Below are 22,440 nucleotides of genomic sequence, written 5' to 3'. Positions count from 1 at the left end.
ACTATGCACAGTCTGAGACGCTGAAATAAAGACTGATTTGAAAGAAAGAAGCTGGAGGAAAACAGTGGTGTTCTAAAGCCTCCTGCTGGTCAAATAGGGAATGACAAGGAAAATAAAATCCATCCTCATCATCGCAGGGCCTCTCCTCGGCTTCTCGAATCTTCCCTGACACACTGAGCACAAGAGATGGGAAGGGGCGGGGGCGGCGGTGAGGAGGGAGAGGAGCGCCACTTTACACTCCAGACAGCCTCACCACGCCCTGCGTTGCGCAGTACACAAAAAAAAAAACCCACACAAATACACCCACCCGCACACACGAGCCGGCTGGCCGAAATCTATTTGTAGCAAATTATAGCAATCAACAGCAAAAAATATATAATTATAAAAGGACCTAATTATAAGTCTGTATCATCACTGTATGCAATATATTATTGCATTACATGTGACTGTCTTATATTCATTCATATTCAAACAGACACTCACATATGTAATAAATTGTCCTTCCATTGTTACCATAACCAGGTCAACACTAAATTATGTAACTGTAGGTGAGGGATTTTCCTTTCAGACCGATGCTATGGCATCGCATTTCAGTCCAGGCAGTAGGAGAGCTGGTAATGTTACAACAGGCAATGTTAACCTAAACAGGGTATCACTGCAAAAACGAAACCCTCACCTCCCCTGCCTCAGACATGCGCCCGTTCTGCCGAGACGCACTCGCCGCTCTCCGCCACAAGAGGGCTCACCTTGAGCGCAGCAAAAGGGTGACATAACCAAGCTGCCCCAGATACACACAGGCCGGCCTTCAGCCGAGCGGACCAGAGACCCGTCCCTGGGCACGGCGACAGGGATGAACGCTGGCGTCTGCAAGAGCATGGAGTGCGTCGCGGAGAGACACGCGCGCATGCACGGAGCGTTTGTTGCTCCAGCCGACTTCCACAGGAAGGCCCGCAAATGAGTGTTGCCGAATCAAAGCTGACAGATCCACAGAGCACGGCGGCAGATGGCCGCATGGCGCTGAGCTCCAATGACACGCCTAAGAGGGCGTTCTGTCACATGAAGGTTAATGTTTGATATAATCCATGGAGGACCTGTGCCGTGTCAGATGTATAAAGACTTTGATCATGAAAAAAAAATTAAAATCACAGATGAGAATCAAGATCAAAAGATCACATCATTAAAAAAAAGGTACTTTCTCAGATCCGAACTAAAGTGTTTTTCAGTCCAACCTTTTATCCATTTTCTGCATCAATATTGTTTAAACCAAATGATATAATAATAGTCCAAGTAGTGAAGTGCCACCTCAGTAATCTAACCCTGTTCTTCTCATTCTGATTAACGGCGAAATTATTGATCACAGCTGACATCACTTCCCCTATCTGAGTTTTTTTGCCCTCAATAAAGGCTACAAAAGTTCCCGCATGAACATCCCAAATCGCGAACATACTCCATGTCCCCTCTGGAGTGGAGTGTGCCTTTAAGTGCGGGTGTGCCTGCTGGACCATTCTGGGAAATCCTGCAGCGGCCCAGCTGATCCGTCGGCACGATCTGACAAGGCGTCCACAACGCAAGCAGTTTGGAACGCAAAAAAAAAAAAAAAAAAAAAAAAGACACATTTATGAGAAGATATCCCTAAGATCCATGGTATACCACAACAAACTGCACGTGACACAGTGAATGGTGGATCCACAACCTCAGAACTTTTCCAAGAAAAAATTTATTGGAATTTTTTGGTGCAGAAAATGTGTTATGCAAGGTCCGCCTGTCCTCACAGGAGTTCACGTCTCCGGACCGTTCGTTTTAAGGACTCTGTGGCCTTAAAGGCTCCGCGCCAGACAGCGGGCCGATGGAGTGAGGTGTAGACGGCACCGCAGCAGGGACACAAAGGCATTCCGAGGACTCAAAAGGCGGAACAACATCTACAGCAAACATTCCGAAGCGTGGCTCGAGCCCTGCTGGACGACTGCAGCCTGGAGTCTAGAACATTCTGCTGCCTCTCATTCTTTATATCTCAGCAGCCATGGGCGGGCACCCACAGTCTTTTTTCTGCTGGGACTTCTTGCCATTTCTTGCCACCCTCTTCTATTTCTGCTCTTCTTTCTTATGCTCGAGGTCTTTAGGTAAGAGGCGAAATGTGCTGAAATTGTGTGTCCCTTCCCTTGCACCGAACAGGACAACATAGGACTGTGAAAAAGCCACAGCACCCACACAGATATTACTGCTGCAGTCAAGACCGCCTAAGCTGAGACCAAGACATTGCCAAGACGATACGAAGAACAAGACCACCGAGGAAACTTATAGGTACCGAGATTTAGATCAAGACTGAAACCAAGACACACTAAGAGGTGTCCGAGAAAACCGACAAGGGCTAGAAAATCGACACCACAGATCAACCGTAGAGAAAAAGGCCATTGCTGAAAAGTGACATTACTTGCTAAAATTCAAATTCATGTTATCTTTTCAATCATATTGTCCGCATGCCTCTCATTTAAAATATCCCAGATATCTCATAGCTATGAGGTCTGGTGGAAAGTAACATTCTTAGCAATCCTCTCTTGTAACCATTATCAGACCTCGTCAAGAAAGAGATAGAGAAAAATGTTCATATTAAGTCTCTTATACCAGGGACAGGCGCCTCGGGTATGAATACGGCTTTAGAACGATCCCTTTCTCTAAAATGAGGACAACGGTCATTTGGCTCTCAAATGTTCACTGACACTCTTAAATGCCTTTTCGTCTAGCGAATTAGTCAAATTCACATTAGTAAGACAGTGCTGGTTCACCGATCTTACAGTTCCATTTATAAACAGGTTTTATTTTCACATGTCATACAATGAAATGATTGCTGCTCTTGTACATAGACTCATTTTCTGCTCGTACTGCAACATGACAGGCTCAGCTGACGGAAGGACCTCACACACTTAGGTCATGTTATTGACTTCGTTCAGAAACAATTGCAAGGTCCTTGACAGTACTTCTCAAAGGGACGTCATAATATTTGGCACATCGATTCATACGACAAAGTTCGACAAAATTCTTTTTGCCGTGTGGGAGTATCGGTGGCTTGTCATGAAAAATTATACCTACAAAACAAGCAGTGACCCAAAACAGTGACCCAAAACAAGCAGTGACGGCAATTTTATAGAAGCTTTAGAAATATTACATATCTGTCCTAAACCTGTGCCCACAGTTTGAGGAACCGGAACTTGTGCTCACAGGATATTTTTTTTGTATTTCACGGCACTTAAGGGGCTCCGTAGTTGTGATCTAGCTGCTTGCAAGAACCAAACTGAACAAACAACTGTACTATGTGTGCATACACGATATTCTTTGTCCGAATTTTTGACGACAAGGTACGCGGAGCTACTCGATGATCTTGTAGTTAGTTTTATTACTTTCTCTCCAGATGCCGGGAATTATGCTCGTCTCCTCGCTCCTACTACTGGGCGACAGAAAACCATGTGAGCGAGAAAAAAAAACAAAAAACGGACTGGTTGATTTGAATTTAGCCGCGTGATAAATAATCATACTGTTCTGTGAGGATGCGCTGTCTTTTTAACCGATCCCATCATAGACCGCTATATCCGAGACCAAGACAAGACCAAGACCAAATAGCGTCGAGACAACGACAAGAACGAGACCACATAGCAGTGGTCACTAATAGATGTACATGCTAAAAATGGGGCCGTTGTTCCTAAATGAGTGCACTTTAAACCACATTATTGCTGCCACTTCTACAATTTTACAGCTAGCATGGATACTAGAGGTGTGAACCTTCACTGGCCTCACGATTCGATTCGATTCCGATTATCAATGCCTCGATATCGATGCATCGCGATGCATCCCCTATATTTTCTATGTCACTATGCTGTGGCTGGAGGTAGTCGTCTGCCCGGTCCTGATGCAGAGAACGTGATGGAAACCCCTGCAGCGACGCATGATTCTTGATACGAAAATCTAAACTCATTTCAGACAGAAAGATCAGCTTTTGCTCCATTCCCGCTTCATGTGTGTGGTTTCGAAAATACATCACGGCAGCGGTCAAAGTTCAACAAATTTCAACTTTCGACTCGTGGTGCGAGAACAAGGCTGCCACGGTCACTACCGGCACTGCTCTTTAACAAGAATTGTTATGCCGCCGCCAGACAATCACCAAGCAATGTGGTTATGATATGATCGATTATATTCTGAACTGCATTGATGCTTTTAACCATCACCCTTGGTGAGCAGTGGGCAGCCATGAAAGGAGCCTGGGGGGACAGCAGTGTGTGGGGACAGTACTTTGCTCAGTGGCACCTTGGCAGTTCGGTCTTCGAACCAGGAACCACAGTTAGTTCATTTTTGACTGGGGCAGGTCCATTTCAGATTCTTCTTGTGTTTACATTGTAGAACAAAACTAATATACAATGTTAGATGTATATTATACATATAACATTATGCATATAAAGTAAACCTTTGCTGTGATGACAGCATTTCATGCAAACGCCCTAAGACAGACACTAGTCCTTTGAACATTGTGAAGACTTTTCTTCTGTTAAAGTTGATTATTTAAAATTATATTCTTCAAGCCAGTCAGAGACTCAATACCCTCCATAGAGTTTTGCCTGGTAGTTTTATATTTAATGAAAATTAAAAAATGTTGGTAAGCATCTTTTTGCATGTATCAATGTATCAATATTAGCAATTCGAGTTGTCTATGGACAATCCTCCATCTCCTCAATCTCCTGATTCGCTGTCACATATAATATGTATCTGTCAGCTATAAATCATAGTTGTCCTTTAATATTTTAATTAATTGTTTTTATTGCAATGAATTGTTAGTGAAAATGAAGTACGACCTTTACAAGTCTTACCTTTCTCTCTCGTCAGGCCTTGGAAAATGGCAGGGGGCGGGGCTGGTCGGCCATGGCCGGACAGCCTCCTCTCTCCGTGCCTTTCCTCTGCTGTGGGCTTGTCCACCTTCAGCTCCGGGGCCACACTGATAAGCGGAGCGCTGCTGGTGGCACTCGGCTTGGCTTTCACCTCCTCCACACTGGAGACGCTGGGGCTCTTCTCCTTAGGAGCGGGTGCTGGAGTAGGTGGGGGGGCTGGGGGCGTAGCAGGTGCTGGCGAGGCTTTTAACAGACTTGGTTCTGGCTTCTGGCCCTTGGAGAGTGTAAAGTCCTGGTGAAGACCCCTCTTTGGACTCTCTTCTCCACAGGACTCGAGGGCCAGCTCGCTGTCAAGCTCTGCTTCTCGCTCCTCCCTCAGGATGCTGTACTGCATGGCAGCCAGTGGTGTGGGAGCAGGGGTGGGGTTAGGTGCAGGAGCCGGGGAGGGCGCGGAGACTCGGGGGACGGTGGGGCCTGGTGGTTTACTGAAACTCATGTAGCTGGAGCTGGCCGGCTGCTTAACCGGCTCCTCGGACACCAGCTCAATCTCAGAGTCGCCTGATTCGCCGCCACTGCTGCCCTCGACATCATGGGAAGAGCGTGGTTGGGTGGGGGTGGGGACCGAGGGTCCGGTGGTCTGGCTGGCCAGTTTGGGTAGTTGAGCTGGTGCTGTTGATGGGCTCTTGTCTTGGGTCGAGCCGAAGGGCTTATCGTCTGCGTGGAACCTGGGTTCCGACGGGGAGTCAGACTCCTCTACACGGAGAAAAACAAAAATGGAAAATACCATCGGTGAAAAATGGGGACACAGATAGAAGAATAAATAGTGTTTGGAGACAATGAGGTCAGATGACTCCTAGAGGTGTGTGTCCTGTGGACACCATCTGTTCTGATGTCGTACCCTGTTGTGGGAATGTGTGTAGTGCCAGTATCTCAGAGTACCTGCCTCAAACCAAGCAATTTGTACATTTTGCACATGCACTAACATGCAGAACACAGCTCTATGGACCAGGACCCCCTAAGCCCTCAACATTAAATGATAAACAGTGGAGACTTTGACTTTAGTTCCAGACACACACAGACACATACATATATTCTGGAACTATGTATATAGGTATATATACACAGGGTGTGAAGGCTAATGTCACAAATGAGAAGGACTGCTTGGTACCACCTACCCTTCTAGCACTATTTCATAAATTTTTATTATATTTTCATAAACAAAGTTTAAAATAGGAGGAGGCCATAGGGGCCATGTCTGACGTCGCTCATGCACCCTACTTTTTCATTCTGCATGATTTAATCTCCCATCCCATGCTCGTGTCAGTACTCCTCTCTTCCTCCCCTCCATTTTCTTTGCTCTTAATACACCTTGTCCACAGGTACAGCAAGCCAAACATTATGCACACAGATTTACAGCACTCCAGTTGAAGAATTCTGATTTAATCATAAAAACTCCCCATTATATGTATGGCACCTCAAAATTAGATGGGCACAATTTCAGGCAGATATATTATGGGAAGTTGCACATCATGGAACAGCAGTCAACCCTGCACTCAAACGTATGTTCGGTGGTGGGCGTGTCTGGCCCATCATTTGACAAACCACATTGCTATTAGAGCCAATTCTCTTAATTTACCTAATTAACCAGATCCGACTGGCTGTAAACATTTGTAAACCTTCTGCCCCACGCCACCGAAGCAACACAAGAAATCAACCCCAGTGAGACTGCAGCTATTTTATATTTCATCATAATACATATTTCATACCTGTGAGGGGCGGTGTGGAAGACCCGGGGCTCTCGTCCTCAGGCTCAGAAAGGGTGACGGTGGGCACCCCCTCCAGGCCCAGGCTGAGGATGCTCTCCTTTTCTGACACCGCGACGGGGGCTGCCTGCCATCCCTCTGTGGTCGGGGAGATGGAACGTGGGGGAGACTCCGTCAGCGTGATCTTCACGGGGCTGGCGCTGCTGCCCGCTCCTGGCGATCGGTATGGCTGGTAGTCAGAAAGCTCCTCATCTGACGGCTCTTCCACGTATGGGAAGGTGCGAGCATCCAGCGCTGAACCCAGGGTCTCAGCCTCTGCCGCGCCTTTTTCTAGATAGTCTCCTTCCTCTTCTGGCAGGCCAGAGAAGATCTTAACTGATGCAGTGGTACCACACATCCCCCAGTCATCCAGCGGGCTGGGCTGCTTCTGCGCCTGACCGTGGGGATCTTCACGGCAGCTGATATCCATGTAGCTGTAGGCCTGGTCGGATGTCATGGTCTTCTCAGAGTCCTGGAGTTTGTGGGACACCAGGTCTGTTGGCTCACCAGGGGTCATCTCAATGCCGGAGTCTGAGCTAAACATAGCGTGGGACTCCAGGCCAGAGATCAGGTCATCTGTGGCCCCGAAGGGACTCTTTCTTTTGGACTCCAGCTCCCCTGAGAGGTATGTGGAAGAGGTGGAGTCCTGGTTGAAGGAATAGTCCTGATTGGATAGAAGCGAGGTGTAGAGGTCACCTTCTGATTTCTTGAAAGGATCCGAGACTGTTTTACAAAGACATAAAAAGAACAACAGATAGAGCTGGATTAGTTAATAGCCTTAAATTGAACTTAAACTGAACTTATAAAAATATAGCCATATAGCCATTCTCTGACCTCATGCTCCAGTAAGGACACACGCCCACAGGGTTGTGATATAACAGGAAACGGTGCAGTGTATACAGATCTGTATTAGGTATTCAGTAAAGTGTCTGATTGCAGCCTACTTTAATATACCTAAGTGAAATATGTTTCTAAGAGAATACTTTCATAGCACATTTGCTGCAATATAAAAAAATAGTTTATTGCAGATGTGGATGACAATAATAATAACATTGATGTTGATGCTGTTTTAAAAAAAAAAAATTATAAAAAAAAAAATATATATATATATATGTGTAATTAACTAACTGGGTCAGCAGCCAGATTCAATGCATCTTGGTCATGTTAAAACCTCAAAAACAGCGAATTCATTTAAAGAACGTGTCAAGTCAATACCAAATGCATAAGTGCAACATGTATGAAAATCACCACAAAATCACATTGACTTCATCTTGCACTGCCAGTGCTTTACATTTTAATATGTCAGTATATATTTACAGCGTGGGTGAGAGCTGATTTCTGAAAAAATAAAACCATGCTGTAATTGTCTTGTTAGCATGGATACATAAATTTGCTGTAATTATCTTGTTAGTGTGCATCCATAAAAGGCCCCAATTATGTGTGTGTGTCAGACTTGTGTGTTTAGGTCAGTTTTGTGTTATTTTGAGAGAACAGTAATCCCATCTTTTGTGTACTTGTGTGTGCGTGAGTGTGTGTGTGTATGTGTGTGGGAGTGGGCGAATGTGTGTTGAGGCCAGTAGAATGAGCAGAAGGGGACACGGGCGGCTCAGCCATAGAGAACTAATGGGATCTGCATGTGACCGCAGCCAAACAGACAAGGATTGTTCCACGCGGCAGCCCTGAGACTTGTCATCTCTGATGATGAGAGGGTAGCCAGACTGCCTCTGCCGCAGCACAACACTCCCAACTCAGCTTACACAAATAAAGCGTCGGTGTTGTTAATCTATGACTGAAAATGTTTCACTAATTCAATTATTATTTGAATAATTATTGAGAATCAAATATTATAAAAATTAGCACCCACAACAACACATTAGTCTAATTTAAAACATGGTTTATTATATTCACATTTATGGCGTTTATCAGACGCCCTTATCCACAGCCACTTACAAACAGTAGTTACAGGGACAGAGACCCTGGAGACACTCAGGGACACAATGGTAGTAAGTGGGGTTTGAACATGCTACTACCGCCCTGTTTATTACATTTTATACCACATTGTATTGTTGATATAATGATATAACATATGATTTCAAAATAACAGGTTGAATTTTATTTTAATTTAACAACCACATGACTATGAATTTAGAACAAAATGCTGTTTGCAGCTGTTATTTCTGCTTGAGGCCTCTATTCTCTGACCTCTATTTGCTGCCCGTGTATTTCTACTGGACTATGTTGTTCTGCAGTGGTGTCAAAGGCACTGGGGATTTCGCATCATCTGCCTAAAGGAGACATTGGATGCTGACGATGCCAACCACCCCGAGTCAGGCTAGCATTAGCCCATAATGCCAGACCAGTGCATAGCAGTCAGTGCAGTTTCTGCAGAAATAAATAAAGAAGTACACGAGCAAGTGAACTGACATGGTGCACGCCGTAACATTTACGGTATTTACCAGACGTGAATGTGGTCAAGTTAGTGAAAAAAGCCATTTAATATACAACCTAGACCATATAATAACAACTGGTATTCATTGATGGAAGAGCAGTAATGAGATAGATATATATGATATATATATATATGATATATATGATATATATATATATATATATATATATATATATATAGAGAGAGAGAGAGAGAGAGAGAGAGAGAGAGAGAGAGAGAATGAATGATATTTGAGACAATATTTGCAAAATAGAAAGTATGTATGTAAATGGACTGAAGGGATCTTCTGGACAAATTACATTTGTACAGAGAAAGAGAGAGGGGGAGCACATTAGTCACTTTGTATATGGTGGTCCTGTTGGTGCTCCTCGACACCTATGTCCTACATAGTCTGGATAAATGGCTCCCACTGGGACACTATCTATTCTTAACCTTCAGGATGTGGGAAAACTGCAGCTGGATTATTGAACGTGGCTCTGTTTTCGCGAGCTCCCCTTTCCACGCCCCAACCAACTGCAGCTGTGGTGGTGACAGACAGGAAATGGCTAATGTCCTTAGGCCATAGGGGCAATTTCCAGCAATCGCGCTAGGTGCTGGGCAGCGCAGGACCACAAGCGGCCATCTGTTCCTTATTTCTAATGCTAACACTTCCCGTGCTAAGCGCGGCGATTCATCGCCGCCAGGTTAGCATTCAGCGCGCACTCAGCAGTAATAAAATTCATGAGAACTCGAGCATTCGGAGAAATTGGGTGGCGGCTTCTGCTGAGCAGTTTTAATGGCGCCTGTGGGCGCGACTCTCCACCCGTCAGGGGCTCTATATTCTACTCCGTTCGCCCGCAGTGCACCCACGTACAGTAACGTGTCTCTGTGTATGTGGGCACGCACTCAGGTGTGAGTGTAACAGCGTCACACACACTCATGCCCACGTTGCAGATTCCCATCAGCCCACACCATAACACATGAGTCACCTCTGGCAAAGGTACGTGGAGGACTGTCGATGGGAGAGAAGGAATGACAGATCGGGGTTAAAAATGTACAGAAAGAGAGGAGCAAGAGTGGTATTAACTTTTCAAAATTAAGTATATTTTTTTATGTTAGTATAACCTATCCCAATAATCATTGCACAATAACGATGATATATGTATTACCATAAAATGTTCCATTCACAAGTGCAAAAATTAATTATGTGAATGGTATTTATTTAAAAAATATGCAAATGAAAGTTTCCACAGGACTCTCCCCATGAATACAGGCTATTACAATCCTCCATTATTTTCATGAAACAACAAAGGCTTCCATCAGACTGTCTCTTCAGACTCCTTAAACACTCCAGTTCACACTATGGTTATATAACAGTCTCTATAAAAAAGAGGCTAGTGTAAGTTAGAGTAAGATTGAGAGAGTCCTATCTATAATTGGCTCTAACAGTTGTCCAAATTAAAAGCCAACGGATCTAGCCAGAATGACATGCACTTTAGGTGACTTGTGCATGCATTCACCCTGTGATGGGCTGATGTTCCTGAAGTGCTGAGATAAGCTGTCCTATAACCCTGACAGGAGAAAGTGGATGATATGGACAAATGGGGTCCTGTGTTTAAAGGCAACATCCATGCATATCCTGTTTGTTGAGGTCAGCAGGTAAATAATTTGAGCGGCTCCAGTCTGGCACTGAGCCTGCCAGATTCCTTTCCAGTCATGATAAAGTGCCCTTGTGTTTCACAGCTGACCTTACGTAAAAATGGGGACATAGCAAGCACCCGTGGCTGTGCACAAGAAGCAAGGATTTGATGCTACTTGACCTCTACATACAAGTACTGGAAAAACTGTAGTAAATGTAGTGATACTGAGCCATTTTTAAATAATTTAAAGGAACAGTTAAGCAGGAAAAAAGGCATTTCTATAACCATTTCTATAACACATGTCAAGTCTCAGGAAGGCCTTAGATTGGAGGCCAAGACTACTGTTTGAATGGAATCCTATGGGAGGAGCAGGTCTACAGCAAATGAACGCTGCCATCTGCTAATCTGTTAACTGCTTTGCGACAGTTTCAGCTTTAGAAACAGATGAAACCTCTTTATACTAGTATAGCTTGTTGTAATGTTGTAAAAAAACGATTCTCAGACACTAATCGATACTAAAACTTTGTATCAATTTTTATATCAATTAGCACAGGCATCGATACTTAAATTCCAGTTTTGCAGGCTACAATTTCCATTGTCAAACAATACTGTTTCAGTAAGTTAACTATAACAATGTCTGTCATTGCTTCTCTCGCACGTTTAGAATTATGTAATTGCGCAACGCGCATACATTTTTCACTTCTGTGACATGAGAAGTAAGGAGTGCTTTTTTAAGTCTCAGAAACTTAGCCTAGTGTATCATGACACAGACTTAAACAAGAGAACTGGGACCAGGGGCCAGTAGAGCAAAAGGACTTATAACAAGTACTTTTGGAGAAGAGAGGTTGGAGAGGGGAAGAAGAAAAGATGGACTGCAATCACTCAGACACAAATGGGAGAAAAGTGAGATCTGCTGGCCCTATACGTTTAGGACGACAGAAGGGATCAAGCAGACGACGCCCGGGAAACAAACAGGGAAAGCAATACTGAATACACACTCAGTGAACAGGGAGGGGAACACAGCTGTCCTAACAATGGCAAAAAGACACGTGGACGGAGAACCAGATTGTTAGAGAAACACACGACCGGGACTAGAGAAAGTCTCAGATGGCCGTTAGGCTCTTTGACAAAACCGGCGACGGAGACAGAACAAGACCAGACAACTAGGTGAGAAACAGGAAGTGATTTTATGTTGTAGTGCTCAGGTGAAACAGATGGCGAGGGGGCGAGGCTTGACTCCGTACTCTGGAACAGGTGTCAGAAGGGGTTGGCAGTGCTGCTGTTACATGTGTAGTGTGTCGTACAACATTGGTGTAACCAAGCAAATATGAAGTTGCACCCTTTTAATGCTGTTCTATTTACAGTCCAAGGGTCTTATTTTGATGATCTAGCGCATAGCAGAAGGTTTTGGACAGTTGGACAGGTGTGTTTTAGGTGTAAAATGTGCATCTCCACATGCAAGATCTATTGCTATTAAAACAGTGTGGAAATTGACCTGTTTGTACATGAAGTGAAAATGTGCAAGCATTTACAGCATTTATCAGATGCCCTTATCCAGAGTGACTTACAATAAGTAGTTACAGGGACAGTCCCACCTAGAGACACTCAGGGTTAAGTGTCTTGGTCAGGAACACAAGTAGTAAGTTGGATTTGAATCTGTGACTTTGTCGTCTTCTGGTTCATAGGTGACACAGTACAGACACAAGTATATTAGCATGAATGTTAACAACGCAACTGTGTACAGACATCATCAAGTGACATCATCTGTGTAGCCGGATGGCAGATGCAGGAAACCAAAAATACTGCATAAGAATAATTTTGCAATTAAAGGATTTGGAATTGTATTTAGACCAATGTCTTAATTATGACAGAAGGGATCAATGCTATTATGGCTTTTTAGTAACATTACATCAACATTATGGCAAAACCCCACTGAATATACTGTATATTCAAAATATATTCAGTATACTGAAAAAATACAGCAGTGCTGGTAGTCCGGAAGCAGAGTAATGACATGATGGCCAGAATATGACTGCATTCAAAATGTCCTTCAGGCAGCTGCTCCCTTGGTCCTTTGCCTTTGTGCAATGATTAAGGCATTTTTGGTATTTTGATAGCTTAATTTCAAGTGTCCAGTGCACTTTTAGAATGTGGGATAGTTCTGCTGGTCTGCTGAATCTAAATTGTGTAAAAGCACGTGTGAACATGCCCTGCTTTCCTCCAACAGTCCTGCACATTAGGTGAATTGGCAATGCTGAACCGGCCGTGGTGTGAAGTTTCCAGGGTCAGGTTCCATCTCCCCCACGATATCCACTACATGCACAGAATAATCTGATTAAGGTCTATAACCAGACTGAGGTAATGATTCGATTAAGGTGCCGAAGTGAATTATTTCCTAGAGCAAACAGAATTGAAAGACAGAGTTGGAAAGGGTATTTGCTGTAAGTATTACTTTTAGTTTTTACACTTTAGAGCGTGGAGAAAGTAAACAGTAAAGAGTCATTTCAACTGTTCTGTACTTTGTCTGATAGAGAAGCAACAAAACAGATACAGTGCAAAAAAATGAGGCTTTCCTGCAGCATTTAATTTTGTGGTGAGCGTGGCGCATGCAGGGACCCAGCGGTGAGATTGGTCGGTACAAAAAAAAATCCAATCCTATTAAACTTTGTTCATGTCACAGTATATCAAAAGACTGACTTTACGTGGCAACTTCTATACTCTAGATTAGACATTAAGATTATAGACTGAGATTCTATAGAATAGGACTCAAATCCAAGATCTGCCCTATTTCAAAATACACTTACATCATTCAACTAATATCTTATTCTTAATTCACTTGCGTTTGAATGTATATTAACTCACCGCAAATATCTTGTCTTTCTCTACCATGTCTCCACCGGATGATTTGCTTGTGTCAAGATTTAATTGAATTAGATTTAGTTTTAGACCATTGTGTGTCATGTTTGTGAGAATACTGTATTATGCCTCCTGCTTCTCCCTGCTTCACTCCACTTTAATGACATTTTTTCTCCTTAATTGTCATCAGTGCCATGGTTTTAATGGTTGTCCATTTTCCAGGCTATGCTGCTGAATTAATGTGACCTTTCTTTTCTTCAAAATGCAATTTACTTTGACAGCAATATAAAATGTGATAGTTATTCATTTCCTGCCACAGCTCAGCAGGCAAAAATGTTAAAAAGTGGATAATTGAGTGTCTTCAGAACTTAGGAAGTGAATCTGAATCTGCCTCCTGGACTTCATTAATGGGCCCGGCACTCAACATTAAAACTGTGGTCGAGAATAGGGCAAGAGAGGCCACGAGTTACAGTGGTTTTATTTCATGGCTGAGGTGCGATTTGAATCCAGAGTTTACAGCTTTAATAAAATGTTGGTGGTTTCAGCACGATTAAATACACTCACGTTCAATAAATGAAATTGTAAGAGATCCATTGTTACTCTGATTATAAAGATCAAAACAAACGATTATTTTCTCGATTAATAAAAGTTACAGTTGCCTAGCAACACAAGAATAATTCAACAGATTATATAATACACGTGATATGGACAAAGGTATTTTATGGAATAATATGATTATAGTGGTGTGTTTCGAAAAGAGCCATTTTGGAATGAACAACACACAGACACATAAACATTATATGTTGCCACAGATGACATCAGAGAGACAAACTGTCCACGACCTCACCTAAACCCATGGCAGACAATGAAGGTTTCAGACTCCCAATGGGAGTGAACAGCAACTGTGTCCGTTAATTGACACAATTCCCGCCTCCGTCTTTTCCCATACTGCTTGTTAAGTCTAACATTAGGTTGCCCTACGAACGCCCTATAAAACCCAACTTAAAATCTTATACCGGGGGTATCTGCCATCAAAACGTGTTTTTCTCAATTTTTTTCAGAATCATAACTTAACTTAAAGCCATTTCTTATAACCTCTAAAACACTATAAAATGATATCTGTGGAGATTTTTTGGACTCACATCTGCTCAGACGACACAGCACTACAGCATAAAGTAATGAGGCATGCTTGGACCCAGTGATGTCACGACTTAAATGGAGGGACAGCTTGAATAAAGAGAGAATAAAGTTATTCTAGAACCTCTGACAGCCAGTGGAGAGAATATCTTAATTCCGTCACCAAATAAATAAATAAATGTACAGCCATGTTCTCTTTTAATTATGCACAAGATGGACATTTCAGTGTTAATTAAAATTAAAATCCAGACCAAATATTTTGTTCCGAACAACCAAATGAGTAGTGAGACGACATTTTTACCTCCACCTCTGCTCTTGCATTATTTATGGAGTGCAACGCCATACATTCATTTGGTTGATGTGCAATATAAACCAAATCATGTCGTATCAAATTCTGGAAAGAGCAGAAACCTTCTCTGTTGGCTGATCTGACGTCCCCCCGGGCTGCCTTACATCCTGGAATGACATCAATACCATGATGGATTAAGGTTAGCCCACATAAATAGTGAAACAGTGATATTGGCCCGTGCGTTCGCAGTAACAGATGGCAAATTTCATTCCCGACCTGTCTAGCTGTCAGGCTGGAGGCGTGTCATTTGAGGACAGGAACACGGCCACACTCAATTCTGCAGTCTAGTGCCGGCTTGCCAGATTATAACGAAGGCTATTCCAATTCCAGAGCCATTGTTCTGGAATTCAGCTGGAAATATAGTGCAGCCTGAATCTGAACGCTTCCGTGCCGTGTCCAGGCACACTGCTGTCTGCTCCAGACAAATATTCATTTAATGCGAAGGACACATTGGACAAGGTGACAAGGTATCAGCGAACTGTTATTTGAACGTAGTGCCAGCAGCGCTAGGGCCGAGTTAGGAAGTTTAATTCGCGGATCAGGCGGTACGGAGGGACCGCCGCAGGCTCGCTGCCCTCGGCCCCGTGCTGCCGGTCTCCGTCCGTCCTTCGGACGTCAGATTCATCACCGTGATATATATATACGGCACACGCGCCGGATCCAAACGCGCCGGCAACGGCCCCCACCCCTCGATCGGGATGTCAGCCAAGTTAGGGCTCTGTGAACAGCGCCTACAAACAAAAGACAAGGCGTGGCATCGTAAAGAGGAAATGATGACGTCCGGCTTTCCTGCCATTCTGCCGCCTCATGCCGTCCTGGACATTACGTAAGCGGGCGCATTAAGTCCTTCCACGCGGCCGCGCGCCACTGCAATTATGGCGGCTGTCTTGGAGCCTGTGGACGTCTGTGAGCGGGCTGCCACATTGCTTCACGACTACACGTACAAATCTGGCCTTTTGCGGAGCCTTCTTCGTCCGGCAACCTGTACTTTGTAGCCTGAACGAGCCACAGAGGGAACGCAACACGAACCCCGAACAAAAGTGGCCTTTGTTGCCCATGTTTCAGGCGCAGGACGCATTGTTTATACGGCCCGAATATTAATTGGTTATGTTTCAGTGGTGCGCCTCCCCTGGGATTTAACGGAAGCTCTGTGAAGAGGCTTCAATAATGAGCGCCTGGTTGTCCTAGAAGTATGGAAATCTTGCTGTTCCCCTGGACACAGCATTATTGTGTTACAGGCAGCAACAGTTTGTACTTCTTGTATGTCTGCGGTTTGAGACAACAGCACAGCGATCGTTCGATCGTTTGCAGACCGGTGGGCAATTAAAATTCACACATTTGTCCCAGTTGGATCTAATATAATAATATTATTTATAATAATCTGCTCTCTAACACTGGCTCTGACAAGCATTAATGTCCTAAAAAGCACATAACAACCCAACAGCGGCATCCCACTACATTGTAAGAAGTGAACACTGGCTAAACTTATCAATTTTAGCATTTCCATAATGTGAATAAACCAAACAAACCTGCTGTGAGTAGCATTATGGTAAAGTAAAAAACTATTTACTCATTGACATAAATTAGACAGCTTAGTCAAGCTTAAAGCAGCTTTGAGCAAACTAACAACAGCTAAGGTTTACTTTTAGCCATACACTGTAAAAAAAAGTGAACACTGGCTGAACTTAAAAAAATGATTTTAGTTTGTGTGACAGATTACTTCATTTTTTATGTTCAGCCAGAGTTTTTCAGTGTAAGCAGTTTTTGAATATAATAGAACTAATGTATCACAAATAGCAGTTTATGAAGCAGGTTTTTATATTATTCAGCAGGTACATACTAGATATGGGACCAAAATGCAGTACAGCAATGCTTTACGATATCTGGTCATTAACAATATGCTAGAATCTAGTATAAATATATCCAAATTTCATTTGGACACTTCAACCTGTGTAAAAAAAAATAGTTTTTTTGAAAGAATAAAAAGTGCGAAACTCTATTTTCCCAATGATATAGTGATTATCATAATGATGTAATTCTATTTAGTTATTTATTTATCACAGTTTATTGAATTGCAAAGATATCACATTTGTATCTAAGTCTAATACAAAATTGAGTCTATACAATCATATCTATGAATTCCATAACAGGAATAGCTGTAAAAAATAATTGTGAAGATCATAACATCTATATTAGATTAATTTTCATTAGCCTATCAGGGAATAAAAATGAATGATTACTGGATAATACATTTCAGCATTTCAGATGTAAAATTTATTTCAATTGGTTCACAGTTGGTCTATCTGGCCAGCTACCTCCATAACTTTGCAATGGAATGGGCTTCTGTTCGATCAACAGACATGACGACTCCAGTGCCTCCGGTCAGAGATACGCCTAACCTGGGGTTACAGCCTCGCCCCGTCAGTCAGCACATTCGTATTGAGACAGCTCGGAGCTCGTAATCCGGGTTGTACTGTAGGGCTGTCAGCCATCACCCCCACACTCACCCTCGCCCATGTCAGTCAGGTGCTCGGCTTTGAGCGAGGCCGTAGGCTCAATGTGGAAATTTCTAGTATCGACTTTCATGCCCTAATGTGTTGTCAAAGCACTGGCACGGGACATTAAGTGCTCAGTAATGGCTGCTTTATCACAGTGGCGCTTCCTAATCTGAATGCCATCATGACTGCTTCCCAACTCTAAAATTAGATACAGCTTTACAGTACACCGCTCTTGCCTGGGATCCAGAGTCGAAAATGGCGAAAGTAAGGATGGAAAATGTGCAAAGAATTTCAAATGCGGCCTCATGAATATTTCAGGAGTAACATGATTCTGTATGAACCGCCTTTCGCACAGGAAAGAACCACTTAAGGCCACACTTATTGATTCAATAGGCAAGTATATATGGATCCCACACTTTCTAGAGTACTACAGCAGAAACAGCACTAGTGCTCTTCTCTACAAGCCATGATAGTGATAAAGATGTCACTATCATCAGCATATCAGGATCTTTAAAATACCGTAATTCCTGTTATCAGAACAGCGAAGCCTTGCTCAAATTGTGAAAAAAATTAACTGTAAAGAGTCCAGAATACAGTGAAAGTGAATTGATTGTCATTGTGTTGCACACTGCAGCACAGCGCACGGTGACACAACGGAATGTGTCCTCTGCATTTAACCATCACCCTTGGTGAGCAGTGGGCAGCCATGACCGGGCGCCCGGGGAGCAGCATGTGGGGACGGTGCTTTGCTCATTGGCTGCTCAGTGGCAGCTTCCTTAACCACTAGGCCACCACTGCCCCAAACCAGAAAATCTGTCAGCAGTGGGATTCAAACCCTAATCAACTACATTTATTCAGAATATACAGGACTATTCAAGCAAGACGGTCCCTTCTTTCAACTTTGTTTCATCATATCCACCCACTTTGTGAAAATATTACACATGCTGGCAACTGCTACCGACACTGTAAACAAGAAGAGACACCAGATTTTGTTGACTTAAATATCAAAAGCAAGACAAATAGTGTCAGATTTTTTTTTTGCAGATATTACAAGATGCTGATTAAAAAAACACTCATGCCTCAGCTTGCCAGAGATGCATTTGAACTCCCTATTGTTAGTGTCACTGGATTTTCAATATTGATTATTTCTGTAAGAAATATCTTGATTATTCATCATGAATGTGGTGATTGTTAGCGGTGCCACCCCACCCTGGTCTCACTAAACATGAATTTACTGAAAAATACAATCTGAAAGTCTGTCTAACTGGCACATGTGCACAGGCCTTCTTCAGGACCAAGATGTGATAAATCCCGGGTGACTTTCCTGATGATATCACATTTGGAGGGACATCGTGGTATTCATAAAGTCTCAGCAGAGCCACCCTAGAACTTGTCAGCAAAGCACTGACGTTCCTGTAACGGTTAAAAACCCAGCCATATTTGGTGGGTTCTTTGGGGACCTTCATGCATGCAGTTGCGCGGTTCTTGATGCATCATTTGATCCTCTAAATCAACTTAGATTTGTAAACCAATCTCTTTATGTTTCCACCACATACTGAATGTCATGCAGAACTTGGAAGTTTCTTCCACTGTGCTGTGAATGTTTCCTCTCCCGCCCCCTCCACCTGTTCATGTGCAGTTCTGTCAAAGTTCTGACCCCAGAAGGGCTGTTGCATAAGATACTAGTAGCTCCCTTAAAGCATGCATGTGCGTGCATGTGCCGGTGTTTCGCTGCAGGAAATTTGTAAGGGTTGTTCAACTGCAGATCTTCCTACGTGGCTGTCAGGAGTGGTGATAGAGCAAACGATGGTGACTATCCAATGTTTTATTTTTTTGCATTTATTTTGCAATGCAGTTGTAGGTCAGGGCAGGTTAGAAGGACCGTCATTTAAATAAGGGGTGAAAAAGAACGCCTTTAACATGACTGCATTCATTCGCTTTACCCCCAAAAAACTAATTTACTCAATAACCTACACTAAAGCATCGCAAACATTGATGGAACCAGCTTATGGATCAATGGAATAAGGATGGTCCGAGTTTCTTTTAGCTCGACCAGGGATTTTATTTCTCTCTCTCTGGGCTATCAGGTTCCTAATTTATATATATATATATATATATATAGGAACCCGAGTCAATACCTGCTTTTTGAAAGCAGATGTACAGCCATAATGGTGCATATTGATCTTGCAATGACCTGAGGAGAAAGGGCGCGCGTTACACTAATAAAAAAAGCTGCCTGAAACGTTTTGACATGCCTCAGTGCAGAACAGAAAAGACCTCGGCCAAGTTGCCCAGGACGTCTAAAATAAGAAGCTTTAAAATAATAATGAAGGGGCCTCGGCAGACGCTCCAGTCCATTTTGCCATCTCGTTGAATATGAATGGACTGAGGCAGCGATGCGCCGTAAGGAGAGACGGAGAGAGAGAGAAAGAGAGAGAGCGAGCGAGCGAGGAAGGAGAAGAGACCGCAAGCACATGGTGGCAAATCTTTAGCCAGTGAAATTATCCACCAGGACCCGGGCTCTCTCCGCCATGCCTCCGGCACGAATGAGTGTCCATCCGGTCTGCTTAAATCAGACGGTTTAGGGCAACCATGCTCAGCCAGAGAAGATTGTCTACGAGTTCCAACGATGCATGCCGATAAACAAAGACGCCCAGTGGTGGCCTAGCGGTTTAGGAAGCGGCCCAATAATCGAAAGTTGCCAGTTTGAGTCCCGATCCGCCGAGGTGCCACTGAGCAAAGCACCGTCCTCCACACGCTGCTCCCCGGGCACCTGTCATGGCTGCCCACTGCTCACTAAGGGTGATGGTTAAAAGCAGATGACCCGTTTCGTGGTGACACCGTGTGCTTCACAATGACAGTCACTTCACTTCAAGCACCACGGAACAGTCAGACAATTTATTGTCTCTGATTATCTCCCTTAGGATCTCTTTGAACTGATAAGTTATTATTTATGATGCTGCATACCAATATGACGGACCTACCCTAGAATTTTAGGAATCCTTGTCCAAATATGTTTCCCTCCTGGATTAACCTTGTAAATGAACTTTTACAGAAAACGAGTCATAAAGATCCCCTGAATAGTCAAGTGTTGAATCCAGTGCAAAAATACATTCAACTCATCCCTGTGCTTTACATCAAACTCTAAGTAAAAAAAAAAAAATTAAACGATCATTTCTTTGCAGGGCTAAAGCCACGTAAAATCCCCCACGCCCTAAACAGATACCCCGTAGTTGGAGGAGAAATTTGCAACATAACCGGAAAACCCTAGTACAGAATTAGCCGGGCGCGCGAGTTAGCAGGTTAGCCGACACCAAAAACAATACACAGTTCCGTTTCGGGACAGTTCGACGCCCTTGTTCTGACACCGACTCGGTCTTTTTTTTTTTTTTACCTCCGCTCTTTATCCGTGGCTTTTATATGGAGTTAAGGAGGAGGAGGATGGAGGCTTTAGGATGCGCTGGGCCACATCGGTTGCCCGGATTACCTGTAGATGCAGTTTCCATGACAACAGGGAGCGGGTGGCGGGAGAAGCGAGCCTCCTCGCCGGCGTCGTCCTTCCAGCCCGTCGTCCGCTGCCTGTCCCCCGAGCCGCCGAGGCGGTCGAGCTGGTCGTAGTCGTCCCCGAACCACGAGCCCACCGCGTCCTCGTTCGGCTTCGCCGTCATAACTCGTCCGGTTGTCGGCGGTGCGCGGTGTACTCCCCCCGGGGAAATGAAGAAGGCGAGGAACGAGACGGAAACACGACGAGAGGGCGGACGACGGGGGTGCCGGTCTAGGGGAGAGGAGCGCGACACCGAGCTCTCCTCGCGTGGAAATGGCTCGTTTAGTTCAGTGTTTCGGTGCTGACGTCACCGCGTCTGTAGCTTGTGGTGGGCAAGGAGAGCAGCGGCGGCGGCGGCGGCGGCAGCAGGACTGTTAACTGTTTGTAGCTGGGCTGCGCTGCGCTCTTACGGTGCACGAACACGGCTGCTAGTAGCCACTGCGTGTACTCGTAGTGGAAATGATCATCGGCGCGGAACAGTTTATGGGTTTGGTTTGTTAATGATACGCCTTTATACGCCTTTTATAAATTGCAATTTCTCTGCATGCGCGCATGCAAATAAATAAATAAAACACCGCCGGAATGTTATTTTTAGACAGCTCTGAATGAAACATGTTTGTTGAGAGTTTGAAAAAAATTCAGACGCCAAGCGTCTTGCGCTGAGTGGCGAACTGGCGCCATCTGGTGGCGGCCTTGGGCCACAACCAAGATGGCGCCTGAACGCGTCCGGTTTCATGGATTTTGGAGTATTTCAGAATATTCATTCTGTATCATTTACACTGTATCGGTGTGTCCATGACACAGTGTTCTGTTTGAATATTCTCTTCTGATTTGTAATGTAGAATTACTACATTGTCACATGAAAAATTAGGTGTTGATCTTAGCAAATATACTTAATAAAACACGTGATTACATGACATGGTTTTCAGTATGCACAATGTCCATAAACGGATTATAAGCATGTAATACATATATTACTGTAGATATATACAGTAATATAACAATATATAAAACGCTTATTAATATAGTAATAATATATTAATACACATGAAGAACATTAAATTATTTATTTATTACATTTACATTTACAACATTTACCAGATGCCCTTATCCAGAGCAACTTACAATCAGTAGTTACAGGGACAGTCCCCCTGGAGACACTCAGGGTTAAGTGTCTTGCTCAGGGACACAATGATAGTAAGTGGAATTTTAACCTGGGTCTTTTGGTTCAGAGGAGAGTGTGTTACCCACTAGGCTATTACCACCTTATTAACAAGAACATTACCAAGAAATATGTCATATTAGTATGTTTATA

The 22,440-nt window shown here is 43.7% G+C and overlaps 1 protein-coding gene across 1 annotated transcript in view; it reads right to left on the bottom strand.

Annotated features, from left to right (window-relative positions):
• The window catches only part of rtn1b (reticulon 1b), a 34,255-nt gene extending 12,750 nt beyond the window's left edge, over positions 1-21,505 (bottom strand). Inside the window, exons 1-3 of the mRNA XM_029002553.1 lie at positions 21,069-21,505; positions 6,638-7,396; positions 4,854-5,624 (exon numbers count right to left, since the gene is read on the bottom strand). Coding sequence (XP_028858386.1) covers positions 4,854-5,624; positions 6,638-7,396; positions 21,069-21,249 — 1,711 coding nt within the window. The 5' untranslated portion in view covers positions 21,250-21,505. The remainder of the gene's footprint in view (positions 1-4,853; positions 5,625-6,637; positions 7,397-21,068) is intronic.
• Between the last annotated feature and the right edge of the window lie 935 nt (positions 21,506-22,440).

The sequence above is a fragment of the Denticeps clupeoides genome, chromosome 14, assembly GCF_900700375.1.
Source record: "Denticeps clupeoides chromosome 14, fDenClu1.1, whole genome shotgun sequence".
Classification (NCBI taxonomy): Eukaryota; Metazoa; Chordata; class Actinopteri; order Clupeiformes; family Denticipitidae; genus Denticeps; species Denticeps clupeoides.
The sequence above is the reverse complement of the archived record's forward strand: the minus strand, read 5'-3'. Positions and strand labels throughout refer to the sequence as shown.